The sequence below is a fragment of the Bemisia tabaci genome, chromosome 8 (assembly GCF_918797505.1).
Source record: "Bemisia tabaci chromosome 8, PGI_BMITA_v3".
Lineage (NCBI taxonomy): Eukaryota > Metazoa > Arthropoda > Insecta > Hemiptera > Aleyrodidae > Bemisia > Bemisia tabaci.
The window spans coordinates 27800579-27826867 of NC_092800.1; the positions used below are offsets into that span (position 1 = coordinate 27800579).

The 26289-nt window shown below is 38.6% G+C and overlaps 1 protein-coding gene across 2 annotated transcripts in view; it reads left to right on the top strand.

The window, feature by feature from the left end:
• LOC109033964 (alpha-tocopherol transfer protein) overlaps positions 1 to 26289 on the top strand; it is a 75254-nt gene that overhangs the window by 39948 nt on the left and 9017 nt on the right. Inside the window, exons 2-6 of one of the 2 annotated variants that reach the window (XM_019046848.2) lie at positions 2959 to 3122; positions 6501 to 6595; positions 10259 to 10409; positions 18482 to 18675; positions 22293 to 22415. In XM_019046848.2, coding sequence (XP_018902393.1) covers positions 2969 to 3122; positions 6501 to 6595; positions 10259 to 10409; positions 18482 to 18675; positions 22293 to 22415 — 717 coding nt within the window. In that variant the 5' untranslated portion in view covers positions 2959 to 2968. The remainder of the gene's footprint in view (positions 1 to 2958; positions 3123 to 6500; positions 6596 to 10258; positions 10410 to 18481; positions 18676 to 22292; positions 22416 to 26289) is intronic. The other variant, XM_019046849.2, reaches the window with a different exon arrangement.

Consider the following 26289-nt stretch of genomic DNA (forward strand, 5'->3'; position numbering starts at 1 on the left):
GCAAGTCCGATTCCAAATTGTGAATATTTTACTCACATACGCACTGCCGCGCTGAGGAAGAACGCCGTATGAACATTCGAGAGTTGCCAAATTTCCTTCGAAAAAATGTTCATTTTTGAGGAAAGTTACGAATATTTTTCCTTTCAATTTTCAGAATCTTTAGGTAAAATTGTGAACTAAATTATCCAAAAAATTGGGAGGAAAATATTCATAAATTTACCAGGAAATTTGCGTTTTATAACAGGAAATTTGGCAACACCTGAAGGTTCATACGGCGTTCTTCCTTAGCACGGCGGTGTACCGTGGCGGTTCCAAGGACGCAGTCTCGTGATCACCGCCGTACACATCAGAATCAGGAATGCTGGCCAGTTCGGATATCCGGAAGCGATTTTGGGTCTGCGAACCAGGAAACACCGCCATCCAGTCGGAATTTATTCTGAATGGAACCAGACTATCCTCATGCGTGGCAACGTTGTCAAACATGTCATCAAAAATAAATCATTTTGCGTAGAAATCATCAAGGGTTGAAACTGTATCGGCTACTTAAAGTTCCTCATTCAAAGAGATTTTGAAAATCACCCTCTCGCGGAAAACACATCGTGGTTAGCCTGGTTAGCACTTCGAATTCAGCACAAAACTGATGAGCTAGGCCAACTGGCACTGCAAGGCATGCGCGGTGCAGCCGGCTGCCAAGGCACCAAACATTGATGCCAACTAGACGATGTTCTTGGAAATGGAACCTGAAGCACGAATACTCTCATAAATGTATTCTTATCTGTGCTGGGAAAATGACTGATGCATTGCTGTTTCTGAGATATGTCAAAAGGTTGGTTCCTCTCATGGACGCCATCCAACAATAGTGTGCTATACATGGTTGGTTAAGAGCTTTTCATATTCAAAACCCGAAGAAGGGGCTTTGCAGAACACGTGAAATTGTATCGTTGGACAATTGGGTGTTTCATAATTAAATATCACGGTTTACATGCAGCTTTTTAATTGGGGAGATGGTATTTAATCGCGTAGCAAAAATCCCGAGTATCTTGATTTACATCTTAAAAATGATTTCCACCCATCCAAGGCTAATTGTTTGCCGGAAAATTCCAGAGTATTTTTGCATGATTTTTTAAAATATTTTTAGCAAGACCGAAAAAAAAATCATATTAGAGTTCCCTATCCGAAAAAGGGGTTTGTCGCCACAAGTATATTAACAATAGTCACACGGTCTACAATGCCATAGACTGTGGCACATGCTTTCCTTGTCATCTCATCAATAGAATCATTTTTCCCGATTATTGGTCCCTAGCACTTTTCCGTGCAATTTTCAGCTTGCTGCTCGCAAAAATTCAACTTTTTCTTAATTTACCTGAAAAACAATTGAAGCACTGACAAGTTTTTCCGAATGATGCGAAGTCGGATTTTTTTCGAAATTGAGTCATTGGCGGAAAATTCAGCCTCCTGTGTATTTTTTTTTTTTTTTTTTATTTTTTTTTTTTTTTTTTTTGGTTGGAACTTTGTGAAATAAGCGAATTAATCAAAATATCCAAATTCCTTGTCTCCTCAGTGCAAACGGAACATGTTGGCAGCTTCGCGCCGTGCTTGGTCTGCGAGAGCAAGACCAGCCCGGCGTCGCGGCGCGCCGACGCAGTCGAGCGCGCGCGCAGCGCACTTACCGCGGCGCGCCGGTGTTTGCATTGAGCGGTGAACGGGCGAAGAGCGTGCGGCACGCCGACCTTGACCCATTATTAAAATTCGTAGTCACAACTCGATCCACTGGCACAGTGACATGCATGTGCTCGGAACAGCTATTGTAATATGATTGGCTAGCGCCGGCCGCTGTGCACGCCTCGTCGCCTTCAGTTGCTAGGCTCGGCAACCCGGCATGCTTGTTTCTCTACGAGAGCACCTGCACAACCATAGAGTACATAGAGTTGTAACGTAAATAGGAGAGCTGGCGCCATGTTCTGCTCGACGAGTTCCGAGCCCGGTGTGCGGGGTCACTTTTTCGATACGTATTCGATCCAAAATGGCGGTGTGGAATATGGCCGGGCCCCCGTGTATCGCAAACAACCGATTATGTATCGAAAAAATGATCCGGCGCCGCACAGGGATCTCGGAATTCGGGTCCTGGAAATTGCTTAAAAGTGGCGCCAGCTCTCCCACTTACATTACGACTCTATGTACTCTATGTGCACAACTAAGCAACCGTCCATGAAATTGGTAACTCTCCAGGGGGCGAGAGAGTTGAGGAGAATGTTACGCCATTTAGTGTCAAAAAGTAACCTATGGGTAAAGGGACCTATGTCAAAGAAGCGTTACTAAGGAGGAGGTTGGAGGAGTCGGGAAATTCGAAATTTAGCGTTACGTATAATTTACGGCCCCTAGCTGATCGTGAAGGAACTGAAAGTCAATATACTTGAATCTTGGCATGTATTATGAAATTGGGTGAACATTGCTCGCTGGGGGACCGTAGCCGTGGTATGTTGGACACGATTTTGCCGAAAATGTAAGATTTCGGAGTATTTTTTAAATATTTTTTGCCGGAAGATGCTCAAAACAAGTAGCACATATAGTAGTTTTCCTCGCGAAAGAACGTAACTATACAATTCAATGTTGCCAAAACTCCCATGGAAAATTGTATTTTTACCGGGAAAACGTGGGAATTTCACTATTTTTCTTTTGATCCTATGCAACAAATTTTGGAGCAAAATTCAACGGATACATTATTGTAAAAAAAATATTTCTTTGAGACAAATTTTGCAACCTTAGAATAGAGTTACATTCCTTCATCCAGGAAACGACGACACGTGGGGGGAGTCGGGATGATCATTGGACTCCCCCTAAAGACAATTTCAGGAAGGTTCTTGACACCAAGATACAGTTTCAGAAACCTCTCGCTGCTTCGTTGTGTTTTCTTTGCTCGAATATGATGTTTGACACATTGTTTATATTTGTGTACAGGTGAACGTGGATGCCATCACCGACGGCTGCCATGGACGACGTGATGGCAAACCTGGATCTGGAGACGATCCCAGACGAGGTGATGGAGTACGCCAGGGAGAAGATCGGAGAGACTGATGAAAACAAAACACTCATGATATCAGAACTCAGGGAAATGATCTACGGTAAGTTTAAACACACATAAATCTATTAAAATGGCCTGTATACAAACACTAAAAAAAAAGTTACGGGCTATTTAGACATACCGTCCAGTCCGGGCTAAAAGACCGAAAGTTCCGGGTGCTGGAACCGTAGCTTTGATTGTACCGGGTGTCAGGCCCGGTACTTCCGGCCTCTGAGCCCGGAACGCGAACGACATGTCTGTATAGCCCGTAAGTACGGCTTCCAGGGCCGGAATTTGTTTTCAATGCATAATTGGATTACATTTTGCAATAAGGAACCAATATTTTTAGCTCTTCTATAAAATCAGCTTTCTGCATAAAGAAACCAATGGGAAAAATCACTAAAAAGTGGCCCGAATACTGTATGTAACAAGGTGGAGAAATGGTGCTGGGTCCACACCATTTTGCAGAGAAATGAATATATATAGTTTCTAAAATGAATCAGAAATAGTGGTTCTTTATTGCAAAATGTGGTCCAATTAGGACTAACGATATCGATCAGTGACGTCAGTAAAAACGATTTGAATCTGATGACGTGGATCGGTGCATGACGTGAACCGACGATGAATATTGCACGAGATTGAGAGACCTAATTTTCAGGGACAAATAGTGTAAACTAGTGACGTGTAAGAACGGTGTTGATTGACGACGTGGACGAATGGTGTGAATGAATGATGAAAACGTGGCCAAGGACTGCAAACAAATGAAAAGACACGTGGTTTGAATCGTGGATGCTTGATACACGGTCTATTTCCTCCTTCTTACGTCGCGTCGAGTGAAAAAAAACATTGTATTGAATATCAATGTATCATTTATGGCCAAAGAAACTTACATTCTGAAATATCGAGAAGAAAAGTGATTCTTTGTTAGTGACCATACAGTTGTTCAGCGAAGATTTAGGAATTAAAACTGTTTAAATTTGTTTAAGTAGACACGAATAACACGTACGTGTATTTTTTCCAGAGAGTGTCTAAAATATAAAGAATTAAAAATTTAGCGCTGAAAGTCTCACCCTAGACCCCTTTTTGAGTATTACCCAGTATTACAATCTAGTTATTGTTTATTTTAATGCGCATGGATGGCGGATACTTCAACTATCTCTCATATAAAGGACTAACAGCATAAAAATCATAATTAGAAAAAGAAATATAGACGATAACTAGTTCATATTATTGACCTACAGTTAGTTTCCTCCACGCATGTTCCATAGTTGAGACAAACTTCTTGCTTCTGGCGATATCTCTCTTCAAATGCACTTATGAAAAAAATGAAGACTTTTGCTAGAGTAAGAGATGCATGTAGCATGATATGACAATAGACTAATTTTTATGAAGTTACTCTATACCCTCAACTTTTGCCTCATGATGGGAATGGTCACTGGACATGTTATTTTGTGGAAACCTGTTTGAACAAGCATCTGAAGCATTCGATCATTGATTTTCCCATTCATTTACACATGTGAGCAGTTAACGTTTCAAACTCCATTTTGAATTTGCATACTTTCTCGCAAGACTAAAGTTCATCAAACTGTAATGTTACGTCTGCATTTATTCAAAAATCGATTGCGTCATTAATATACAAAATGATGCACATTCAGCTCTTTCCTTGGCTAGATATAAAGCAGTGAATCCAATTAACAATTTGAACCACAGGAAAAATGGCTTAAAATCCTGCAGACATTTATGCATATGAAATTAGCGGACTCTCGGTCAGCAAACAATTAATAATTAGCAAAACGCTTGTGACAGTTTTATTCGTCGTAATATTCATTCACTGGAGAAGGCTTGTGCGATCCGGAAAAATTGCTTTTACGCAATATTGTGTCCCCAAGACTGCGTCTTTGCTTTTTTTTGCATTTTAAATTAAAATTTTCTCTTTTAAGATATCTGGTTCTGATACGTGATTTTGACTCAAAAACTTATTTTTTTAATAAAAATTGAACTATCAAGCAAAATATCATTTCATACCATTGATCATTACTAAAATAATTTATTTGTAAAAAGTGGTGAAGATACATGTTTTCCTCATTGTTTCATTGCTTACAAGGACTACAAGGAGTGGTTTTTGATTGACGGTAGAGATGATGCAAGTATGTTCTATCCGATTTTTAAAACTTCTTTTGGCTTAATTATGTTTTTCGTGTGTATATAACATACATACTTTCTCAAGGTTCTTTCTTCTGTGTCAAAATGTTTCACTTGTGGATTATATAATGCGCTGTCAATGCTTGAAACTCATTTAATTTTAAACTTAAAATAGCGTCCTTACTCCCTAGTACCTGGACTCGTGACATTTTCTGGAGGCTGTTTATAAGCTATTCAGCCTCATTGAAGAGGAGTGAATGATATTATACTTCATGGTTGATCATACCCCACGGTTACTTCGGTACGTCAAATCTGGTCGAAAATTGTGTCAAGCCCTCTAATCCCTTATTTTCAGCTTCCACGCTGCCCTCTACGATGCATATTTCCATTCACTTATCTTATTACATCTTCGATAAATGACCCTGAATTCGAAATTCTGATCGTGAAGCATGCTGTTTTAACCTTGAGTGTGATCAGTGTATTCAAATGATTCGAATGAATTGACTTTTTTTCAACTTGAAACAGAGTGGTAAAAAAAACGCGTCCTGATGTCCTGATGATGAGGTAATTTTGGATCTCTGCGAAGAGTGCTTCCGGCCGCTCATCTTATTTTTTGCGTATTATGGTCTGGAAGCCACTGTCAACGTGTTATGCGTATATTGACGTTCCAAACAAAATAAAATGTCAAGACGGAGTGAGAGTTTGCAAGATTTTTTTCGAAGAAGTTCCCAATAGGAGTGATTCATCGTTGTGAATGTATGGCATCAAGTTCACTTATCAAGATAATTTGGCTCGCTCAATGAGACAGTTCAATACAGGTTGTGACCAATTAATCGGCCAATAAATTAATTTTTGGCTGTAGAAACTAACGAAATAATATCTTCAACTTTCAGATTTATTTCAAATTAAATAAATACAAATCGGCGGTTTAGTAGGTTTAGCTTAAATCTAGACTGAGAGAGAAAATACAATTAAAGAATTCAATGTATACATCATGACGGACTTAAGATGGTTTGAATGAAGAATCTTTGAGGGTACTCATAAAGTAACTAATTATTAAATAAAAAATTACGGTCTAAAATGTTCGATTGTGGGTAAAATTGAGAGAAACACTTTAAAAAACACCATGTGCTCTATTATGTAATATTGAATTACCAGGAAACGTTAAGAAAAAGAGCAGAGTATGTTTTGTATTTAGTCAGTTAATTTTATTAGGGAATTCAGCATTTCAGGCTATTAAAGTCTTTAGGTTTTTTAAAAAAAAAATTTAAACCTCATCCTTAATCTTTGTTTTCAGAAAGAGGCGATGTCACAGCTCACAGAATGGACGATGCATTTCTACTCAGATTTTTACGGGCAAGAAATTTCAAACTGGAAGCAGCATACCGATTAGTGAGTAACCTTTCATAATTATGACCATATGAATTACTTAAATGGTCAAAAAATCAATTTGAATTTCATTGATCTAAACCGGTTTCGACTAAGCCAACAATTGAAATCAGCTCAAGCAGAGACACTCACAGGACACACACTAACTCAGTAACCCATGATACAAAACATACCGTTTTTAATAACCTGTCTACTATTTTTTTTTTTTTTTTTTTTTTTTGAGAGTTTGACTTTAAGTCCTGCCTATAATATTTCTTAGGTCTAGTTCTCAAATCAGTTTTTAACTGCGACTCGTGGTTTTTTCACTCCCTTCTCCTTTTGACAGCCTTTTCCCTTGTTTTTCCCTCAGAATCTTTCTTTCAGTTTTTTGTATTTCTCTCTTGGTGATCTCTGCTCTAGGTATTAGTGGCCTGGCTTTATTAAAGCACCTACATATACATAAATGTATAAAATAACAACAACAACATTTTTACCAGTTCCTTTGGTTGCCCTCGTTTTTCTTGCACTGCATAATGTAATTGAATTGCTTCCAGTTTCAATTTCGATCAACTTGTACAATTTGACATTACATTTCCTCACAGGAGGTTTTGACGAAGCGGCACTGATTGCCAAAATCGTTTGAACGTAGGACGGTGGAATCGGAAAGTGAAAACACTCGGCGCGGGCGAAATCTTAATTCGCGTTTTGTCAATTATTTAATCGACACAATTGCTTCGCACCTCTGGCGTAAGCAGGTATCTCGATTTCCGCATGGACCTCAGAAAACGTAGATTCATATGTAAACCAGGGCTCACGTGGAAATTGAGATACGGCTTTACGTCAGAGGGGTGACGTATCGCTTCGCACACCACCACCCATTGTTAGACTCATTGTCAGTACAAATGGATCAATAATTTCGAAAATGGGCCACTGGGGCACGTCAGATTTTTTACAAACTGAGTTTCCCACGGGAAATTACTACCAATGGATACGAACGGATCAGCTCCTAGACACTTACGACTTACAGCTGGTTTTGCTGTGAGAAATATTTTTTCAGAGGACTCGATCCGTTGATTGTCTCGACCAAAAATAGTGTCAAAGTACATTTTTTCTCTTTACTCGTATGTATACTTGCAAGCTCTAATTGGTGCAATGGTTTCACCACTTAAAATCAACTATTAATATTGTCACTTTTGTCATTGGTCCGCTACATGCTTTGTCACAGAGTACGTCTCCTATACTGTCAATGAATAAAAACTGAGCTAATAATTTTTATGAAAAATCCCTAAACAATTCATGGGAAATACTTATTTACATGAAACAATTTTAGGGTTAAGTCTAAAAATTACCGATGATTTCGAAAAAAAATGACTATTCATTGCAGCGGACAAAATCATAAGATCTGCTTCTCTTTTGGTAAAATAATGTATAGGAATTGAGCTCAGAATCATGACATACTAAGAAAACACATGCAAAAATATTGGGTCACATGCTCTACTCCAAAAGCTAAAAAATTGATGGAGGTGCGTTTTGATTTGAATTTCTAGACCTGGAGAACAATAAAAACATGCGCAAAAAGCTGGAAAACGTTTTCATTTTATTTAGTTGAAGGTATTCTGAATATCCTTTACCTTCAGAAACAGGCAATTCAACCTGTAGCGACCGTTTACACTACAGCTACTACGAACTCAGAGATTTATTATGCGTCATGTGTCAAACAACCACATCAACCGAGTGAAACCAATAAGACCGCAAACAAAAGAGTTTAAGTACGAGAACCATGAATGGTCGTTGTAAATCATTCATGCAATTGTGCAAAACGACGTTACACCTTACAGTGCTGCACCGAGACAAGTGAGCAATGACTAGTGAAAGTCCGAAAGTAAATGTACTCCAAAGTGAGTAATGAGCTGTGAAGTATGTGGATTGCCAAATTTGTAAAATTTCGAGAAATAATAAGAGTTAATAGAGAACAAAGCAAAGCTTTATGGTGAGCAGCTACGTGTGGCTCGTAAAGCTTGTGTGCCTATGGAGCATGGCGAGAGAGAGAGATAATGGGGCACGATTCGCCTTCGTAAAATTGAGTAGGCAAACCGAGCTCCCGTGTGTCTGAATAGTGGTATTTTTTGATAGCACACATAATTCAATACAATATTCTGATTTCATTCAATGGCCTCTGGAGAGAGGCCTGGAGGAACAGTATGAAGGCCTTACATTTTATTGAAGAACTCTATTTCCGGGTTTCATTCTCCCTTAATTTTTCCCTAAACTTTGATCGAAGTTTGTCCATGTAACAAGTTGTACAAAGTTGTACAACACGGCTTTGTAAAGTCTGCATTTTTGCATATTTCCACGTGTATGAAATAAAAATTACATTACATGTAAAATGCGCTTAATGAAAAAAAAAACTTGTTTCATTATTTTATGGGTACCCATTATACAAAGTCAAAAGCAACGATTTAATGACTACTTTGAGAACTTTTGAGAATCTGAATGTTGATATTTTAATAAACTTAATTTTTGCAATGGTGACCGTGGGCTCAACATGGGATTTGGGATAGTCAGTAATTGTACTCATGGTGGGATCTCTGGATGCTACACTAGATAACTGATGGCCATTGGCTGATGACTGCTAGATCTGCAATGGCTGATTGACAGCAAACACCGACTTACCGTCGAGGTAATTGCATGGCCAAGACAGACATTACCGCTCATTAGCCTCTGGACCGCAGCTAGAATCTCCAACTTTGCTTCATCTCTAATGACTTGTATTTTCCTTTTCTCCTTACGCGCGTACAGAAATATACTCACCTCGGCTACTAATTGGCAAATTGTTGGATCCTGAGAGATACCCCCCTTTGTCCTGAACAAATAGGAAAATGCAAAATACTCATAGGTAGTAAAGAATGACAGGAATGGCACAACATTCGAAATATGAAATGCATTGAACAAACAATGGTATATTAGAATGAAGGTATTTTTCAAAAGATTTCGTTGAAGATCGTAGCCTCTTGGGAAATGCAGCCTTCTTGTCCCATATTCAGTGCAAGCTAGCGACACTTGATTCGTACCTAGTTTCTCATTTCATGAGGGCAGCATGCATCTAAAATGTGGGTAGAATAAAAAGGCCAATAAAAAGTATCGGATGGTAGACTTTTAACTGGAGGTATTTCTGCCAAACGGAACTATGTGCATTATGACGTGAGCCCTGTTTTGCATATATTCTTATGGGTCTCAGGGATCATATCATAATGCACATAGTTCTGTTTGGCAGAAATACGTACAACTATTAATCAAATTGGAACAAAATGGAATATTTACTGATGGATATCGATGACTCAAGTGCGGAACCACATATCTTCATTGCAGTGTTTCAAAATCCCTGCTCCTACTTCACTTTTTAAAGAAAAACAAGCTAACTATATAGCCTGAAGTGTATACAGAATATTCCACTAACAGAGAAGCAAAATCAATAAATTTGGTTAACAAGTGTTGTGATGAAAAAATAATGTCTGACGAGTCTGCAACGTTACGATCGGAGATACGTAATTTCACATTTTGGTTATCAATATGTGCATTACAAAACAATTTTTTTTTATTTTCCTCTAAATATCCTTCAACTTCTTTTTAGACAAACTTCGAAAAATGTCAGTCATAATTAATTATGTTTTGCTTGATTTGTTTCAGTTTGTAAACTATTTCAATTTCCGAGAAAAAAATTCAGACTTCTACGCTAATGTGAATCCTTTAAATCTCTCATTCATCGGGGACGCCGATGTGCTCTCAGTTCTACCCTACCGGGAGCAAACAGGCAGGAGAATTATGATCTATAGGATGGGTGAGTATTTTTCAGTGGCAAGGCGTGAATGATCGATTATCGATATATCCCCATTTGAAGCTGTGGTGAAGAATCGATTATTAAGGCGTTCGTTGCGAACACCCTGTCTATCGATCTTTTCCACAGGTTTGAATGTCAGATCCATCGATACATCGCAAAGCACGCCACTCCACTGGTATTTTTCTCAAGATAAAATGAGTCATTTTCATACTTTCGTAGACCTGCAAACACTTAATATCTGATTTCCTACAGAAAACTGTCCTTTTGGAGTGCGAAAAGTTTCCCTCTATGAAACCCAAAAATGTATATTGCTAAGAAAGCTGAGGTAAAGAATGCTAGACTATATCCAGAGCCAAAGTGAGAAACCACGTATTTACATTGCGCTGTTTCAAGAATTCTGCTCTTATTTTATTTTATCGAAGGGAAATAAGCAAAATTCATAAGATTGATAATACAAAATATTCTACTGGCAGAGAAGAGAAATAAAAAGGTATTAAGGAAATTACGTCGAATAGTTCCCCGAGGAATAAATAAAATATGACAGGAAGTCTACAACGTCATAAATGGAGATAAGTGGTTTTGCACTTTAGCCATCGAAATGCAAAAATAAACCCTCTCTGACAGGCAATTTTTATACCCGTTCGCTCAAGTCTTTATAGCGCACACGTTCAGATGTTCATTAACTACGAAATATTAATATGCCATAGACATTCTTAATGATAGCTCTACCTTTTATCAACACCGCAGCGAAATTTATACTCTGTAATTTTCAATGTTCACAGTAAATACACTCATTGTTCTGTAAAAATTCCCACTTACTCACGCTTTCTCTTTTGAAAGCTCAAAATCGAGTTTTCAGCAATTGGATAGTGTTAAAGAAGTTAGTCATACGTACAGAGGAAATTTGTTGAAGGAGCCAAAAACTAATAAAAGAACTTGAATTTTAATTAGGCTTATATGTAGAGGATGTCATTGAAAACAAACAAATTCGCCGTTTTTGAGGATTTAATAAGTATATTTAAAAAAACTCCAATTTACTCATGGATAACTCTACCCTGTATTAGAAACGGAGACAAAGAGAGACCCTCTATTGCTATCTTGGCAATGGTGGAAGCTTTTACTTTCGGGCCTCCAACATTCAACTGTTGACTTACCTACTAAGTGGATGTTGAACAACGTGTTGGGTATTTCTTTTCGCAAACATACCGATATCTGGTAAATTGGTTTGACATTTGTCATCACTCGAAGCTGATCATCCACCTAGTGGTTAGGTCAACAGCCGAAAAATGGTTAAGACTGTTGCTCCTTATTACTTCCGTGCTAAGGAAAAACGTCGTATGAACATTCGAAAGTTCCCTAATTTCCTTCGACGTGGAGTTTATTTTTGAGGAAAGCCATGAATATTTTTCTTCGAAATTTTCAGTAACTTCAGGTGAAATTGCGAACAAAATTATCTAAAAATTAGAAGAGAAATCTTTCGAAATTATTCGGAAAATTTGCGATTTACCAAAAGAAATTTGGCAACGCCTGAAGGTTCATACGGTGTTTTTCCTTAGCCCGGCAGTATAATTGTCCAAAAGGAAGTGTTGAATCCGAAAATGAAGGTTTCCACCTTTCGCCAAGAGGATAGTAAAGGATCTCTCTTTGTCTCTGGTGCTCTAACATTACCTCCAAAACACGCTGATTGTGAGCCACGTTGACTCATTTAATAGCCCGAAGAACTTAACCTAAAAATCAGTAGGTGAATTGGTTCTCTCGACCTTGCGAGGCCGCCGCGTTCGGCTTTGAACGTCTATTCAAAGCTAGACAGAAGAACTGTCGTGATAGCGAAGACAGCAGTAAGTGCATACTGGTATGAGCCTCGGGACTCATAAAGGTATGTGCTAATCATGGCTCATACAGAAAGACACTTAATTCTCTCTTCGGTATCACGGCGAAGAAGAGTGGACGCGGGACGAACGAGAAAGAGAAGGGATGAGTCGAATGTTGAATGATTCTTCAAATGAGTATATGCAGGAGCGAGTGAGCGATAAAAGTGCCTCGACAGGTTCTGGACGTAATTACCTAACACCGTTAAACATTGTGCCGCCTGTGTTGCCATAAGCACAGGCGGGCCCAATACTTCGAGATAGAAATCGCGGTGAAATTACTCGTCAGAGTATCAATCAATTTTTATTTTGCAGTTTTAGTTGTAACTTGAAAGAGCATAGTGCTCACACTTTCATGTGCGCAAAACGGTCAAAGCAAAAAACACGCATAGAGAAAAAAAAGGAGGTGTTGGATCTTGAGGTTTGTTTACCCTATGACGTAGGCCAGTACAACCTGGCCAGCGAAATCCGGAATTCGAAGTATAAAAATAGTATCATAATGTCCGATTTTTTTGCTTTAATCAACTCATCCCTGGTAAAAATTGGCGATAAGACCTGCGTTTCAAAATACCATAGGAATTCTTATAGCCGGCTAAAATAGGCTACAGAAAATCATATAGCTGGCTGTAGAATGCGGAGAAAATCATACGGCCGGGCTATACGAAGCGATAAAAAATTATGCAGCCGGGCTATAGTTCCTATCGCCGGGCTTTATACTTTATCGCCTGACTGTTGCTTTCTCGCCATCGATTATAAAAGGCTGTAAGAAATTGTGTAGAAATTTGTGTGCTTTGGAAATCATTAAGTTTGATACGGAGCCACCTTAATATTTACAAAACACACATTATATTTTCCTTTAATACATATTTTTTTCATCAATTAAAATGAGAATAATCCATACAGGATGTGCAAACATTTCAAAATCATGAGTTGAATAACGCTGACTCCACCAGATTAAATATTAGAGCCTAACACAAAGCGGAGCGGCGACGCACTAGCGCCTACAAACCTAACAGGGATACTTCACGCATTGCGCAACGCGTGAAGTATCCCTGTTAGGTTTGTAGGCGCCAATGCGTGTTTCGCGCTGGCTGCCCGCCTGCCACGGCGCTCGAAGCAACTTTTTCACACCAGAGGTATTGCACAGTATCATACGAAACTGAAGGCGCTCTAATATATTAGTAATGGCAGGCATCCATTAAAAGTACGGAGCTTTCCTCGCAAAATAAATCAAGATACTACGACCCAAAAAGAGAGCAGTATTCCAAAAACTCACTAAGTCCTAGCATCCGTAATTAGTAACGCTTAGCATACACTTTATCGCCTGGCTGTTGCTTAATCGCCATCGGCTATAAAATACTGTAAGAAATTGTGTAACCGGCTATAGAAGCTATTGGAAATCTCACAGCCGGCTGTAGGTCTATGGTATTTTGGAACACAGATTTTACTGCCAATTTTTACCAGGGATGATATAATTTCAAACGCTTTATGTAGAATGCATTTTTTTCCATAAACTACACCATTTCCAAGAAAATCGATAATAAAAGTCGCCGTACCGACCTACGTCATCAAAAAAATTCCAAGATGCCCGAAATGCAAACACCCCCTTTTTTCCTGTCCATGTATCTGGCATCCATTTCAGCGCGTGTGCTATATACTTGGCGGTCAAACGTTCTCTACAGTTGGGAGGAGCGCGTCAAATTGCGATTTGTACAAAGAGGTTGCCGCTATGTAAGTAAATGTTTATCCCACTAATAATGTCAGGCATGCAGGTATGTCTCATTGAAGGCATGTCACTAAGACTTCATTGAGACATAGCTCATGTCACAACGTCAATGGAGGTATGTGGGAGGTATTATCAAGATTGAGTAAAAAATAAAAAATATATTATAAAACAAGCAGTGAACTCCAACACAATGTGTTGATAAGGCGCGTCATTAACTCGCACATATCAACCCCTTTAGTTTTCATTTACAGAGATTTCAAAAAAGGCAAGCAGCACAACAAGAGAATTCACGATCCAACAGTGCAAGGTCAACGACGCACCTTGACGAGACCGTGTATTGTGAATCTAGAAAGCTATTCGAACAAATTTAAGTTTTTTGATCTGCCTCAAGCAAAATCTTATCAGATTCTTGAAGAAAAGTGCTACGGAAAAATTTAAGCGAAGAAAGGAAAAATTCTGTCGAACTCCTAGAAGATAAAGTCGATTTAAAGGTATTTTGGGCTAAAATACCCAAATCACCGGTATTATAAATCCCGTTATATTATTGAAAAGAGATTTATACTCGATATAAATGCAATTGTATTAAATATGTCTTGATTTTTTTATTTTAAACGTCTTTTCATGCAAAGAAGCTTAACCATGTCCATGCTTTATTCATTCATGAATTGAAAGTAAGCAATCCACATCCCGAAAATCTACCGATTTGCCGTGAAAAATTGCAGAAACTTGATATACCAGGTCGATGTACCCACTCTTTGAATTTACCAATCGATTTAGTGAGTGCACGTATGTGAAAGTCAAAATGCTATAGTCATTTTGGGTGCATTCATTTTTCATGAAACAATTGTAAGTAATTTCAATCCCGAAAAACCATACATTTTCCGTATAAAATCGAAAAAATCAAAATATGTCGACTCCCTGACGTGAAAATTAAATTCTACGTGTGAAAATACTTATGTATCGATATGCTGAACAGAATGCCCGCCTCTCCTCGTAATTTACAAACCGTTCCTATACTCATCTCAAAATTTTTCTCAGAGCTTTGTGTTATTATCAGCTTCCATTTAAACCCCGGTTTGATGGCCGAATCGGCTGCCCAAAAAGCAAGCCATTTTTGAAGGGCTCTATGAGAAATTCGTGATATTATCAGCTCTCAGGAAATCACCCCATGGGTAAAATTGCTGGTATAAATTTTCGAGAGCTTAAAATAATCGTATTCAAGAAACTAAGGCATTAAACTATGGAGTCAATTTCGTTTTAATAATGTAACGGGATTTACTTGTCTTCAGGTCAAAACTCATACAAGGAAGCCCCTTGCAAGAGGCTAATTTTTTGTAATTTCACTCAATTTTTTCTCCTTTTTATAATTGAATTGCTTGTCACATTCTGAGGTCAATCATATTAAATTGTAATTTATACATTTCTTTTTTTCCCCTTCATTTTATTTTTTGTTTGGAGAAGTTTTGTTGATTTCTTCGGATTTCGAATACTGTAACTTCTCTTCTATTTGGCCGATTTTTATGAATGAGACCTCTTTTAATTCGTGTTTCAACGGAGAGTAAGGAAAAAATTGCTAAAAACTCGCGAAACAATTTTTTTCGAAAATTGGGCGAATCCTAGCGTGACGGTGAAATGGTTAATGAAGCGTAAGTAATTGGGCGAGGAGCTGAGGATCCCGGCCTAGCTTGGCGACCGTCATTAGCTATTGTTCGTCGAGACGCCGCGCCGACGCAGTGATCAGGAGCGTGGGGAAGAGAGGGGTAAGTGGATTCCTGTATGAGCCACGTTTAGCTAATGGTCTAATGAGTCTCGAGGCTCATCACAGATTGCACTTACACAGATTGCACTGTATTTCTTAGTTTTAATAAGAAATAAAATATAATTCTGTAAAATTAGTAAATAAATACCAAGACAATTATTCAGGATGTCAAAGACTGACTGAAAACTTTTTATTAACCTCATATGATAAAAATATTATTATCAGCTGACACTGACATTGTTGTCAGATGAACAGCACTATCAGAGCACGGGTACCAACTTTTGAAAAGTATAACAGAGGTTTGGAGATCTGTCAAAGCAACGTTCTGAACAAAGCGGAGGAGTTAAATTCTCATTCCGAGAGTGCCGACCTGCTCAGCCATCCTCGAATCAATTCGCTTGATTCTGCTTATATATGCATATTTTAAATCAGCGCGTCGTACTCTTAGGCTTTTTTTAAGAAAACCAAGTAACGTAGACTCTTGGTATTCACTGCACATAAACTAGAGAGCCCCAGAATGAGAAACAACTTTAAATCATAATTATTGACGGATAAATAAACTTTTTACACGCTTTGGAAAATCTCAGAAGTTCGCGGTAGTCACTTTTCGGTAAGGAACTAAGGGACTCGGTTATTGTATCGAGCAAGGTTCGAAACGATCGCAAAGGCGGTATACTACGTATACGCGCCAAAATAAAAATACCTCGGGAATAAAATAGGTAAACAATTTCTCAATGTTAAAGTAGTTGCACACGATTTTAAATATCAGTCAATAAGCAGTATCTTCTACCGATGAGAAGCGTAGAAAAACAAGCTGCCTCGATTTGCGATGTGCGGATTTCTTTTCATTTAAAAAAATTAGCACAAGGTTTTTTTATACCTTAGTCTTTTTTGGTTTATCTTAGTCTTCTTAGTCGTAACTATTTTGAAGAAAATTGTTATGCATTTAAAAAAAAAATAAAAAAAAATTACCAGAGCTTTCGAAAAGCTGCAATCGAGGTATCCATTTTGCGACTACCACCAACAATGTGAACATTAATTATCAGATTCTTCATTCATTCAAGCCCATGGAAAATTAGACAGCCGAAAAGGATATTTTTCCTTTAAAAATTAATTTTTTAACAACACAAGTATTCTCGAGACCAACGTTTTACTGAGCTTAAAAAACAAGAAGTATGTAAAATGAATGCTTACATTTAGATAATTTGTATTTAAAAAATAATTCCATGCAGAAAATGGAAGTATAAAGGCAAATCGGTTCGTCCAATTGCACTGGAACATTTGCTTTTGGCAAAAGCGGGGAAAACACGACTAAAAAACATAGTGTGTATGCCGCCTTGTGTCATAGTGCTCAACGTATGAAACAATACGTAGTATGCTGTTGTAAAAACTATTCAACCACATTCCTGCTTAAGTTTGTTTGTTTGTTTGTTTGTTTTTTTTTTTTTTTTTTCGTATTTATCTTCTTTTTAATGAACACCACCACGGTATGACACTCTTCAACTAAACATTACTCTTCCATGGTCAAAAAGCAAATAATATCATTGCAAAATTTGACAACTGTGCTCATGGCGCGCGTCGTTGGGAAGGTGCGCTGAGCTTGGTCCAGCGTAAAGCTGTTCATTGACCTTGGTGGAATGGTGGTACTGTCCCATACTGCCGTGCTAAGGAAGAACGCCGTATGAACATTCAAGAGTTGCCAAATTTCCTTCGATAAAATGTTAATTTGGGAGAAAGATTATAAATATTTCCCCTTGAAATTTTCAATAACGTTGGATCAAATTACAAAAAAAATTATCTGAGAAATTGGCAGAAAAATATTCAAATATTTGCTTGAAAATTAATTATTTATTAGAAGAAATTTGGCAACGCCTGAAGGCTCATACGACTTTTTCCTTAGCACGGCAGTATACCAGCAAAGAAACTAAGAGTGTCCGTATTCGAGCCCAGTCCTAGAATAATAGTAATGCTTATTGATTTGTCTATATCCGCCCGATTGCTCAGTTGCAATAAAACGCGTTTGAATAAATTCAATTGACTGCCCCTTTTCCTCTTTTTTGCTGCAGTTTTGACATGAATTACTCGAAATAAACTGCAGGTTTCTGTAAAAAAAGGGAGTTATTGCTGATTCTGTGCATAAACTATGTATACTCTCAAAAATCGAACACCTTTTTTCGCAAATTGAATTGATAAATCCACAGAAATGTATTGGCTTCCGGAGGATCTCTACCATGACAGACTCCTGTGGAGAGTAGGCGTCACAGAGCGCCCTAGTGCGCCGTAAAATCAGCTTGTACATACATACATGTATTGGAACTATCGGCACTCGAATATCTAGGTAGAGCAAGAGGTGCCAACCGCACCAGGTCAATTTAAAAACCGACTTAATGGCCAAAATTGAATTGAACTGGGCTTTTTCTAAAATTTTATTCACATGATGGATGAAGATTGCCCACCATAAATCATCGAAAATAATCGATAGCATATACGGACGTATTTATGCTAAAAAGAACTATGTTGCACGCAAACCCTGTGCACATAGTTCCTTTTAGCATAAACACGTCCATATAACCATTAATTAGAGCTGTACATATCAGCTCATGGTAGCTGAACAGATTCCATTCTAAACTATCCTCATTTCTTGGACGTCACCTCTATGTACTGTCTGTTCAGGTTGACCGTTTGATTTTATGATTTGGTTTTTTTGGTTTGTTCGCAGGTAAATGGAACACAAAGGAATACGATATAGATGAAATTCTGAAGGCATCGTTAGCTATCTTAGAATTAGGTGTTCTCGAGCCAAGAGCCCAGATCTTGGGTGGCGTTGTTATATTCGACTTAGCAAATCTAACTCTTCAACAGGCGTGGCAAATCACACCCAATGTTGCTAGTAAAGTTATTGAACTGATGGTGGTACGTACTTATCATATTTAATTGAGATATATTCTTTTAATTGAAGTAGGTGTCAGAAGGGTTAGGACAGAAATATTCTTTGGCACGTTCCCTTGAAATTTTGATTGAGAGATGCGGGTAAGAAATACTTCAGTGACGATACTGACAAAAAAAGAGAGTCGTCTCAAAACTACATATCTCTTCATTATAACCTTTAAACTACTGCATAAAATTGAACTTTGTAAAAAGGATCGCATTGAAAATATACTTGCAGCTTTAGGAAACTGAAAGTACGTACAACGTATATGTTTTTCTTCTCCTTTTTTTCGGTTTTTTTTTTTCAAATTTCAACTAAACGCAGTAATCTTGAGACGCAACAAAAATATACTTAGACTCAGCTTATAATCATACTAGCTGTTTCGGGCTCGCTACAGAGAGCCGTCACAGTCTGCCAAAGGACTACTGTCCCCTAAACCCTTAGGCACCTGCTATGCGCTTGAAATCTGAACGGCTGAAAATGCGCCGGTGCCCTTTAACACCTTATTTTTCCAGAGTTCTCCCTTCTTTACCCTTTCAAGAGTCCTCAAAAGAGTTCCCAAGTCAATATTTGGAGTTGTTGAGTAACCAAATAATGCAAAATTGATTGCACTAAGATATAGGGTATGGTTATCACATTTTATTTTCTTTCACATTTAAGGCCACTTGCCTGACTCCTTCACATATTTCTTCGTGTAGGAGTGTACGTGACCCGACCCCGAAGGTATAACATTTCAAAAATTCAGCGTTAGCCTTTCTTCAGATCTCGTCACAGGATCAAGAAACGCTTAAAATATGGCAAAGACTCTGGTGTTAGTTGCGCTCGCTGATTACTCTATTTGCATGTGCATTACGCCATTAAGTCCGTCGTTTATCACCTTCGATCGATGCCATTTCGAAGTCCCATTAACGCGCCACGGGAGCGACAATGTTCACCGAAGCAAAACCAGCGTTATCGTATTGCACAATGAAGTACCGTTTCCCCTTGTGGCGAAGAACAAGTACTCTAGTGCAATGCGAAGCCGCACGAAATCCTGTCTTATGATTTCCAGGGGTGCAGAAAGTTTTTAGGCCTACGCTAATTCAAGCAACCAGGGACTCACCCTACGCACTGAGGCATTTTGCGTTAGCAGTGATTTACTACAAATTAAAGGAATTTCTAAAAAATATAACGGGTTTCCAATAAATTTTTCAAAAATTCAACGCTTTTGTTGACAATCTTTAAAAATTCAACACGTAAGCAGCAATTTTCTCAAAAATTCAACTACTCTCACTAGTTCTGTAAAAATCAATGCATCCCCACTTATTTTTACAAAATATCAACATTCTTGTCATGAGTTTTCGTTAAAATCAGTGCGTTGAGCGTTCACTCTATGGAATAAAACCAATTTTTTGATTTGTGTAACCGAGAGGTTCATTTGACTAAACTTATTTCATCAATTTGTATAACCTTATGAGTTCGGTTACACGAACTAAAAGTTGAATTTGACGAAGCGAATAGTTGGGATCATAAAGAACACCACGTTCTCCTTCATTTAGTGGATATGTAATTTCATTTTCTTGGGAGTGAAAATAATGCGAATCACGTGTTTCGCCCCATCCAACTTTTCTACCCATGCGTTAAAGTCTCTGGGTCAGCCGAAGAGAGTTCACGTTTTCTTTCATCTCGTGGATAAGCAATTTAACCTACTTGGAAATTGAAATATTTGTATCACGCTTTTTCCTCAATCAAACTTGCTGCTCTGCGTTAAAATCTCCGAGTCAATAGAAAAGACACCAAGTTCTTTCACATTGACGTCGATATGCGAGAAAGTTTTGTTGCTTCATAAATGTAACCAGACCTGTAGAAAGGGGCCTCATCTTCTGGAAGGTTATTTCCGAAACTCTTAACTTTGCGCGTAGAACGAGCGCGGGAAGCCCCTGCAAAACTGCATGGATACCTCAAGCATTGCGCCATCTCCCCGAGCCCTCCGCTCTCAACTCGCGAATCGGGAAGCGCCTACAAAACTGCAGGGATACCTCAAGCATTGCGTCGTCTTTCCAAATCGTCCGCTCTTAAGTTAACTCGCAAATGAGTCCTAAATGAGTACGCTGTTTAAACATGCGTAGGACAGCACGCTCACAAAACTTGGGAAGGCGCAAAATTTGATAAAAACGTAATAAAGTTTATATCGTTTATTAATCAAGGTCGTAGCCCACAGAATTCGCGAATGATCGATAGACGATCGGTCGTTAGTTCGAGAAAATTCTGCACTTCCGGTGACGTCATGATTTGATGCAGCGAACCCGATGTTTCAGGCCGAAGAACAGCGTTTCCTACCAGATCGGTGGATAGTTTCCGCCCACAAACAGGGCTGATGTGCTGGAGAAAAGCGCGCTTTTTTGATTCGTAGATTTCGTCAAATTTCTCCTCCTGAACTTCGGATTTTCTTAACCATTTGCGTATATTTACTCGCGAGTTTTATAGAGAGACTTGAGCGAAATTTAATCTGAAATTTTAAAGAAAATTATCATTAACTTTTCCTGAGAATTAACATTTTTTTTAGAGGAAATTTGACTTCATCCGACTGTTCATGTGGCGTTTTTTATCTTACCACGACAGAGGGGCAGAGGTGTATCCCACGTTGTGATGGGGGGGGGGGGGATAAAAAGAATACAGAATTGAGTAGTTGTTGAATAGGGGATAAAGAGATGAGGAGAGACTGCAAATAATGAGATCATTTTGTTGCATTATGTATAAATGTTTGTTTACCAGCCCACAGCGAGCGCAGCAAGGCACAAACGTGAAAATGTTGATGCAATATTCGCGTATATTACATCTGCACCGCTGTTTTTGTACACCTTGCAGGTTGCCGTATTTCCGTCTACTTCTTTAAGTAATGCAATTAACCTTAATTATTCAACTAGCGCAAAATTAGCTGTTGGACTTTTTATAAACTCACAAAATATCGGGAAATTTTTTTTCTTTTTTTAGTTAAGTCCGTGCGGATTCAACATGAAGTCAGTTTTTTTAGTGATTAAAGCGTCGTTTTCTTATCGGTAAGTATAAATTAAAGAAACGACAGGAAAAAATAACGTTTCCATACCTAAAAAAAGCCAAATTTTTTCGACAAGAAACGACACTTTAAGGCAGAATAATCCCTCATGAAAATTTTTATTCAGTGCAGGTTTCTTAATAGTAAAATCAATTCAGAAAAAGAAAGCGACTATGTTGTCGTACGCACGAATTTGCTCCGCGCGGACAACAAACGAACTGACCACTTTTTGCCATTAGATTATTGGTTCTTTTCTCTTAATTTTCATTCATGTGTACGTTACTTTTTGAAAATGGGAGTTTCTTCCGTACGTAATTTTTTTAATAGAAGTGGATATTTGAAAATTGGAAAACAGATATTGTGTTTATGCAATTTGGAACTACAATCACTGGCTCAGTTTAGAAACAGCGTATGAGCCATTAGTTTCCGTATGTACATAAATGTTACTTTACGTCAAGCCAGAAATCTTGGTTCCTAATCGCAAATTGAAATCCAAATATATCTCAGTTACTAACTGCCGTCAACCAAGTTAATGTGTGTCTTTTTTGTTCCATGGCCGGCGAGCAGACTAGTTTCCCGATCAAAACGTTTGCGATCCACATCATCAACGAGTCGTGGGTCTTCGACGTGGTGTTCTCGGTGTTCAAGCCTCTCCTGGGGCGAAGGTATCAGGAGATGGTAAGCGGCAAGGTATATTCAGATTATTTTTTAAGTTTGCTGCAAGTCTGCAACCGGGGAATCACTGCACGGGATCACCGAGTTTACAACTCTTCCACAGCTGTCCTCCCAGTAACCGTAACGTCGCCGTAATTGTATCCTCCATTTCAGTGGCGTGGCGTGATCGATTATCGATATCTCGCCATTTGAAGTTATGATAAAGAATCGATTACTGAGGTGTTCACTGCGAACACCCTAATAATCGATCTTTTTCCATAGGTTTGAATGGCGTATCAATCGATATACCGCAAAGCACGCCACGCCACTGCTCCATTTCATCCAAACGTACTGCCGTGCTAAGAAAGAACGCCGTATGAGCCATAAGGCGTTGCCAAATTTCCTTCGACGAAAAACGAATTCTCTGGAAAATCTGTGAATATTTCTCCATTAATTTTTCACAGGATTTCGTTCGCATAGTCTGTTCTCATATGTACAAAAATCCAGTCCCGTGTGCAACTTTCTGAAAAAAGTTGGCGAGTGGTATCAATCTCTTCGTTATGATGTCTAGAATCAGAATTTGGATGGTGATAACCTTGAAAATCGTGCAGGAAGCGCCTAAAGCCCAAAAACAAAATGGCGGCCGCTCGGTAGGCCTTATTTTTGAAAATTCCGTATTATGGCATGTGAGGTATCGATTCCTATGTTTTTTGGGTCGTAAAATCCGAATATGATGTTTAAAATACCCTCCGATCAAAAAAAATGTCGCAAATCCAACATGGCGGCTGAAAATACCCACCCGGCGCGAAAATCGCTGAGTTCTCATTTGGCCGTCTAGTGAGGCGGCCAATGATTGTATTGTGTGGTCCCAGGTTTCAAAACAGAGTTACAACTCACTGTACGGCCCATAAAAAAAAACCAAAATCCAATATGGCGGCCAAAATGGCCGCCGATCGAAACCTGTATTTTTGGTATCGGCGTATGGCGTCGAGTGGGGTATCGTTTCTGATGTATTTTGGGTCGCACATTACGAATATGAAGTCAAAAATTACTCTTGGCCAATATTGAAGCTCGTAAATTCAACATGGCGGCTAAAATGGCAGGCATGGATAGAATAAAAGCAATTACACACAGCGGTAGTCCTGATTTAATACATTTGTGGGGCCTCTCAAACCAAATTCAAAGTTAAAATTCATCTGATCACACGTATACGCCTTTGCCATCCATTTTGACACAATGAATGACTGCTCTTAAAGCAGTCTCGAATCTAGGAAGCACTCTGTTAGGCGTGCAAACTAGATATAATGACTGAAAAATCATGTTTTTTTTTCGTCGGATTACACATATTTTACTGGTATCTCTGTAATCGATAATTAGATATTGCAAAAATCAAACATTCCCGGTTTTTTTCACATAGAAGCACTTGAACACATAAACAAGAAAGTGAAAGTACTCGGCGGTCTCATCGGAATCACGCTGAATGATAATGCTCGAAACAGATTTTTCCTTGTGTATCCTGAATTAGATAGAATTGCGAGCGAGACGGAAAAGTTACTAGGGAGAGAAAATCAACATTCGTCGAAGCATCACGAGCTTTCTACAAAAATTCAAAAGCGCCAGGATGAAAACGTCCTAAAGATTAAAGCAGAATTTGAGAATACGACGAATCCTTTCCAGTGCAAGAATTCAGAGCTAACCCATATTCTCACGAATCGCGTTTTTTCCGAAAGAGGTCTGCAATTTTGTCAATAATGTTGCAGAAATTGGCAAAACTGCTGAGAAACAATTTTTTTCTGAAAGAATTGAAAAAAAAACCACTCCGTTTTGGTCTCGTATGACAAAAATTAAAGATAATTCATTTGCATCGGCATCAAAAAAGATAAAAGTATGCCACAAAGACCGTCTAATTGTCATGAAAACGGATTTTTCTTTAATTTCAAGATTGTTAATTGCATCGCGACGTCGGCCTGATGTCGATGTAAAATTTAACATCAGCACATACGAGTTCTCCGCGTTGCCTAAATCATTATTTGGTCCCGACGGCAGAATGCTTCACTGCACAAATAAATCGAAACTCCTGTCCATTTTGGAATCTCTACCAGGAACTTCAATACAACAAGCAGATGAAGGAAATTCCTCATCAGTCACTAATGAATCGCCAGACTTGAGTGGAAAAAAAGCAGCCATAATAGACGGTATGGCTCTTTTACACTGCTACTTCAAGCCAGCAGGGCTCAAGACGTGCGAGGATCTCGCAAAGGACTTTTCCAACTGGTTGATTAAAAAATTCAGCTGTTACGATGAAACTCATATTGTTTTTGATACTTACCAAGCTAATTCTCTGAAAAATGACACAAGAGTACGCCGTCAGCAAGGTAATGAACCAATTCATTACAAAATATCAGCAGACATGAAAATTGCATCTATTTCAATGGGAAAACTTCTGGCCCATGACAAAACGAAGGATGATTTGACTAACTTCCTTTCTATTCAAATTTTGAAGTCAGCAAAGATTAAGAAGTTGAAATTTATTGTGAGTTGGAGAAACAACGTGCAATCTTCGGATGGCACCGATGTGCAGTGCCTTCAAACAACGCAAGAGGAAGCTGACACAAAAATGATTCTACACGGTGTTTTTGTCGCTACAAAAGGAGTAATTAGCACACACATATATTCACCTGATACAGATGTGGTAATTTTAGCTTTGCGACGCATCCCCATGCTCACCGCTGAAGTTGGAATGTTTATAGGGCAGGGTATGAAAAAGTTTATTGACCTACTTCCAATTTACAACGCCCTTGGACCTCTTAAAGCATCTGCTCTTGTAGGCTTGCATGCGCTGTCAGGCGCTGACATTACAGGATCCTTTGCACATAAGGGGAAACCAAAATGGTGGAAAACCTTTTCAGTCCGCAGATAATGAATTATTGGAAGCATTAGTACAGCTTGGGAAAACATCACTCCTACCTGAAGACGTTAGAGCACAGCTAGAGAAATGTGTTTGTCAGCTGTACCTTCCAAAGACCACATTAACAGATATAGGCGATGTAAGATGGTGGCTGTTCTCCAAAAAGCAATGCCAAGATGAAAATCTGCCTCCCACAAAAGCAGCCTTAAATCCAGCTCTTCTGAGAGCACACTTACAAGCTTTAGTTTGGAATCAGGATCTGGTTCAATTCCCTGAAACCCCTTCACCTATCAATTTTGGATGGCAAAAAGTTGAGGACAAATATGAGCCGATAACCTCAACTATTCCTTGCATTCCAGACTTGGTCTGGGAACTTTGCCGATGCAACTGTGTTAAAAAGCGCTGCACTTTACCTTGCGTCTGTAGGTCACAAGGGTTAAAATGCACAGAAATGTGCAAATGTGAAGGTGATGCTTCAAATTGTGACAACATAGAATCCTCCGATGATGAGGGAGAAGACGAAGAGGCCATTGATGAATCCAGCGACAGTAGTGATGAGTAAATCAATCAGAACTCAAGATATTTTCTCAGAGCTTCTATACTTAAAATGTTAATATGTTAAGGAAAAATTGGCAAGGTAACATGGTAATTGGTAAGGTACTAGGGTATGGCATGGTCATATAGTGTGGCATGGTAATATTGTAAGGTAAGACGGTATGGCATGGTAATATGTGAAGGTATTTAATGATTTTGGGTAATTTGAGGCAAAATCTATATAACACAACTTTTAAATTGAAAATACATTTTTGTAATCATTGAAGGAAATACATCGAAAAACATGATTCATCTACTTTGCTTATTATTTATTTGCCCAAACACACATAAAATCTTCTAACAGTGTTAAGTCTTACTCGCTTGTCGGGTCCAGTATTAGACTTTTGTGAGTATTTTGTACTTTTATTTTTATTCGCGGCCGATTAGCAGACTTTGCAGACAAATTCT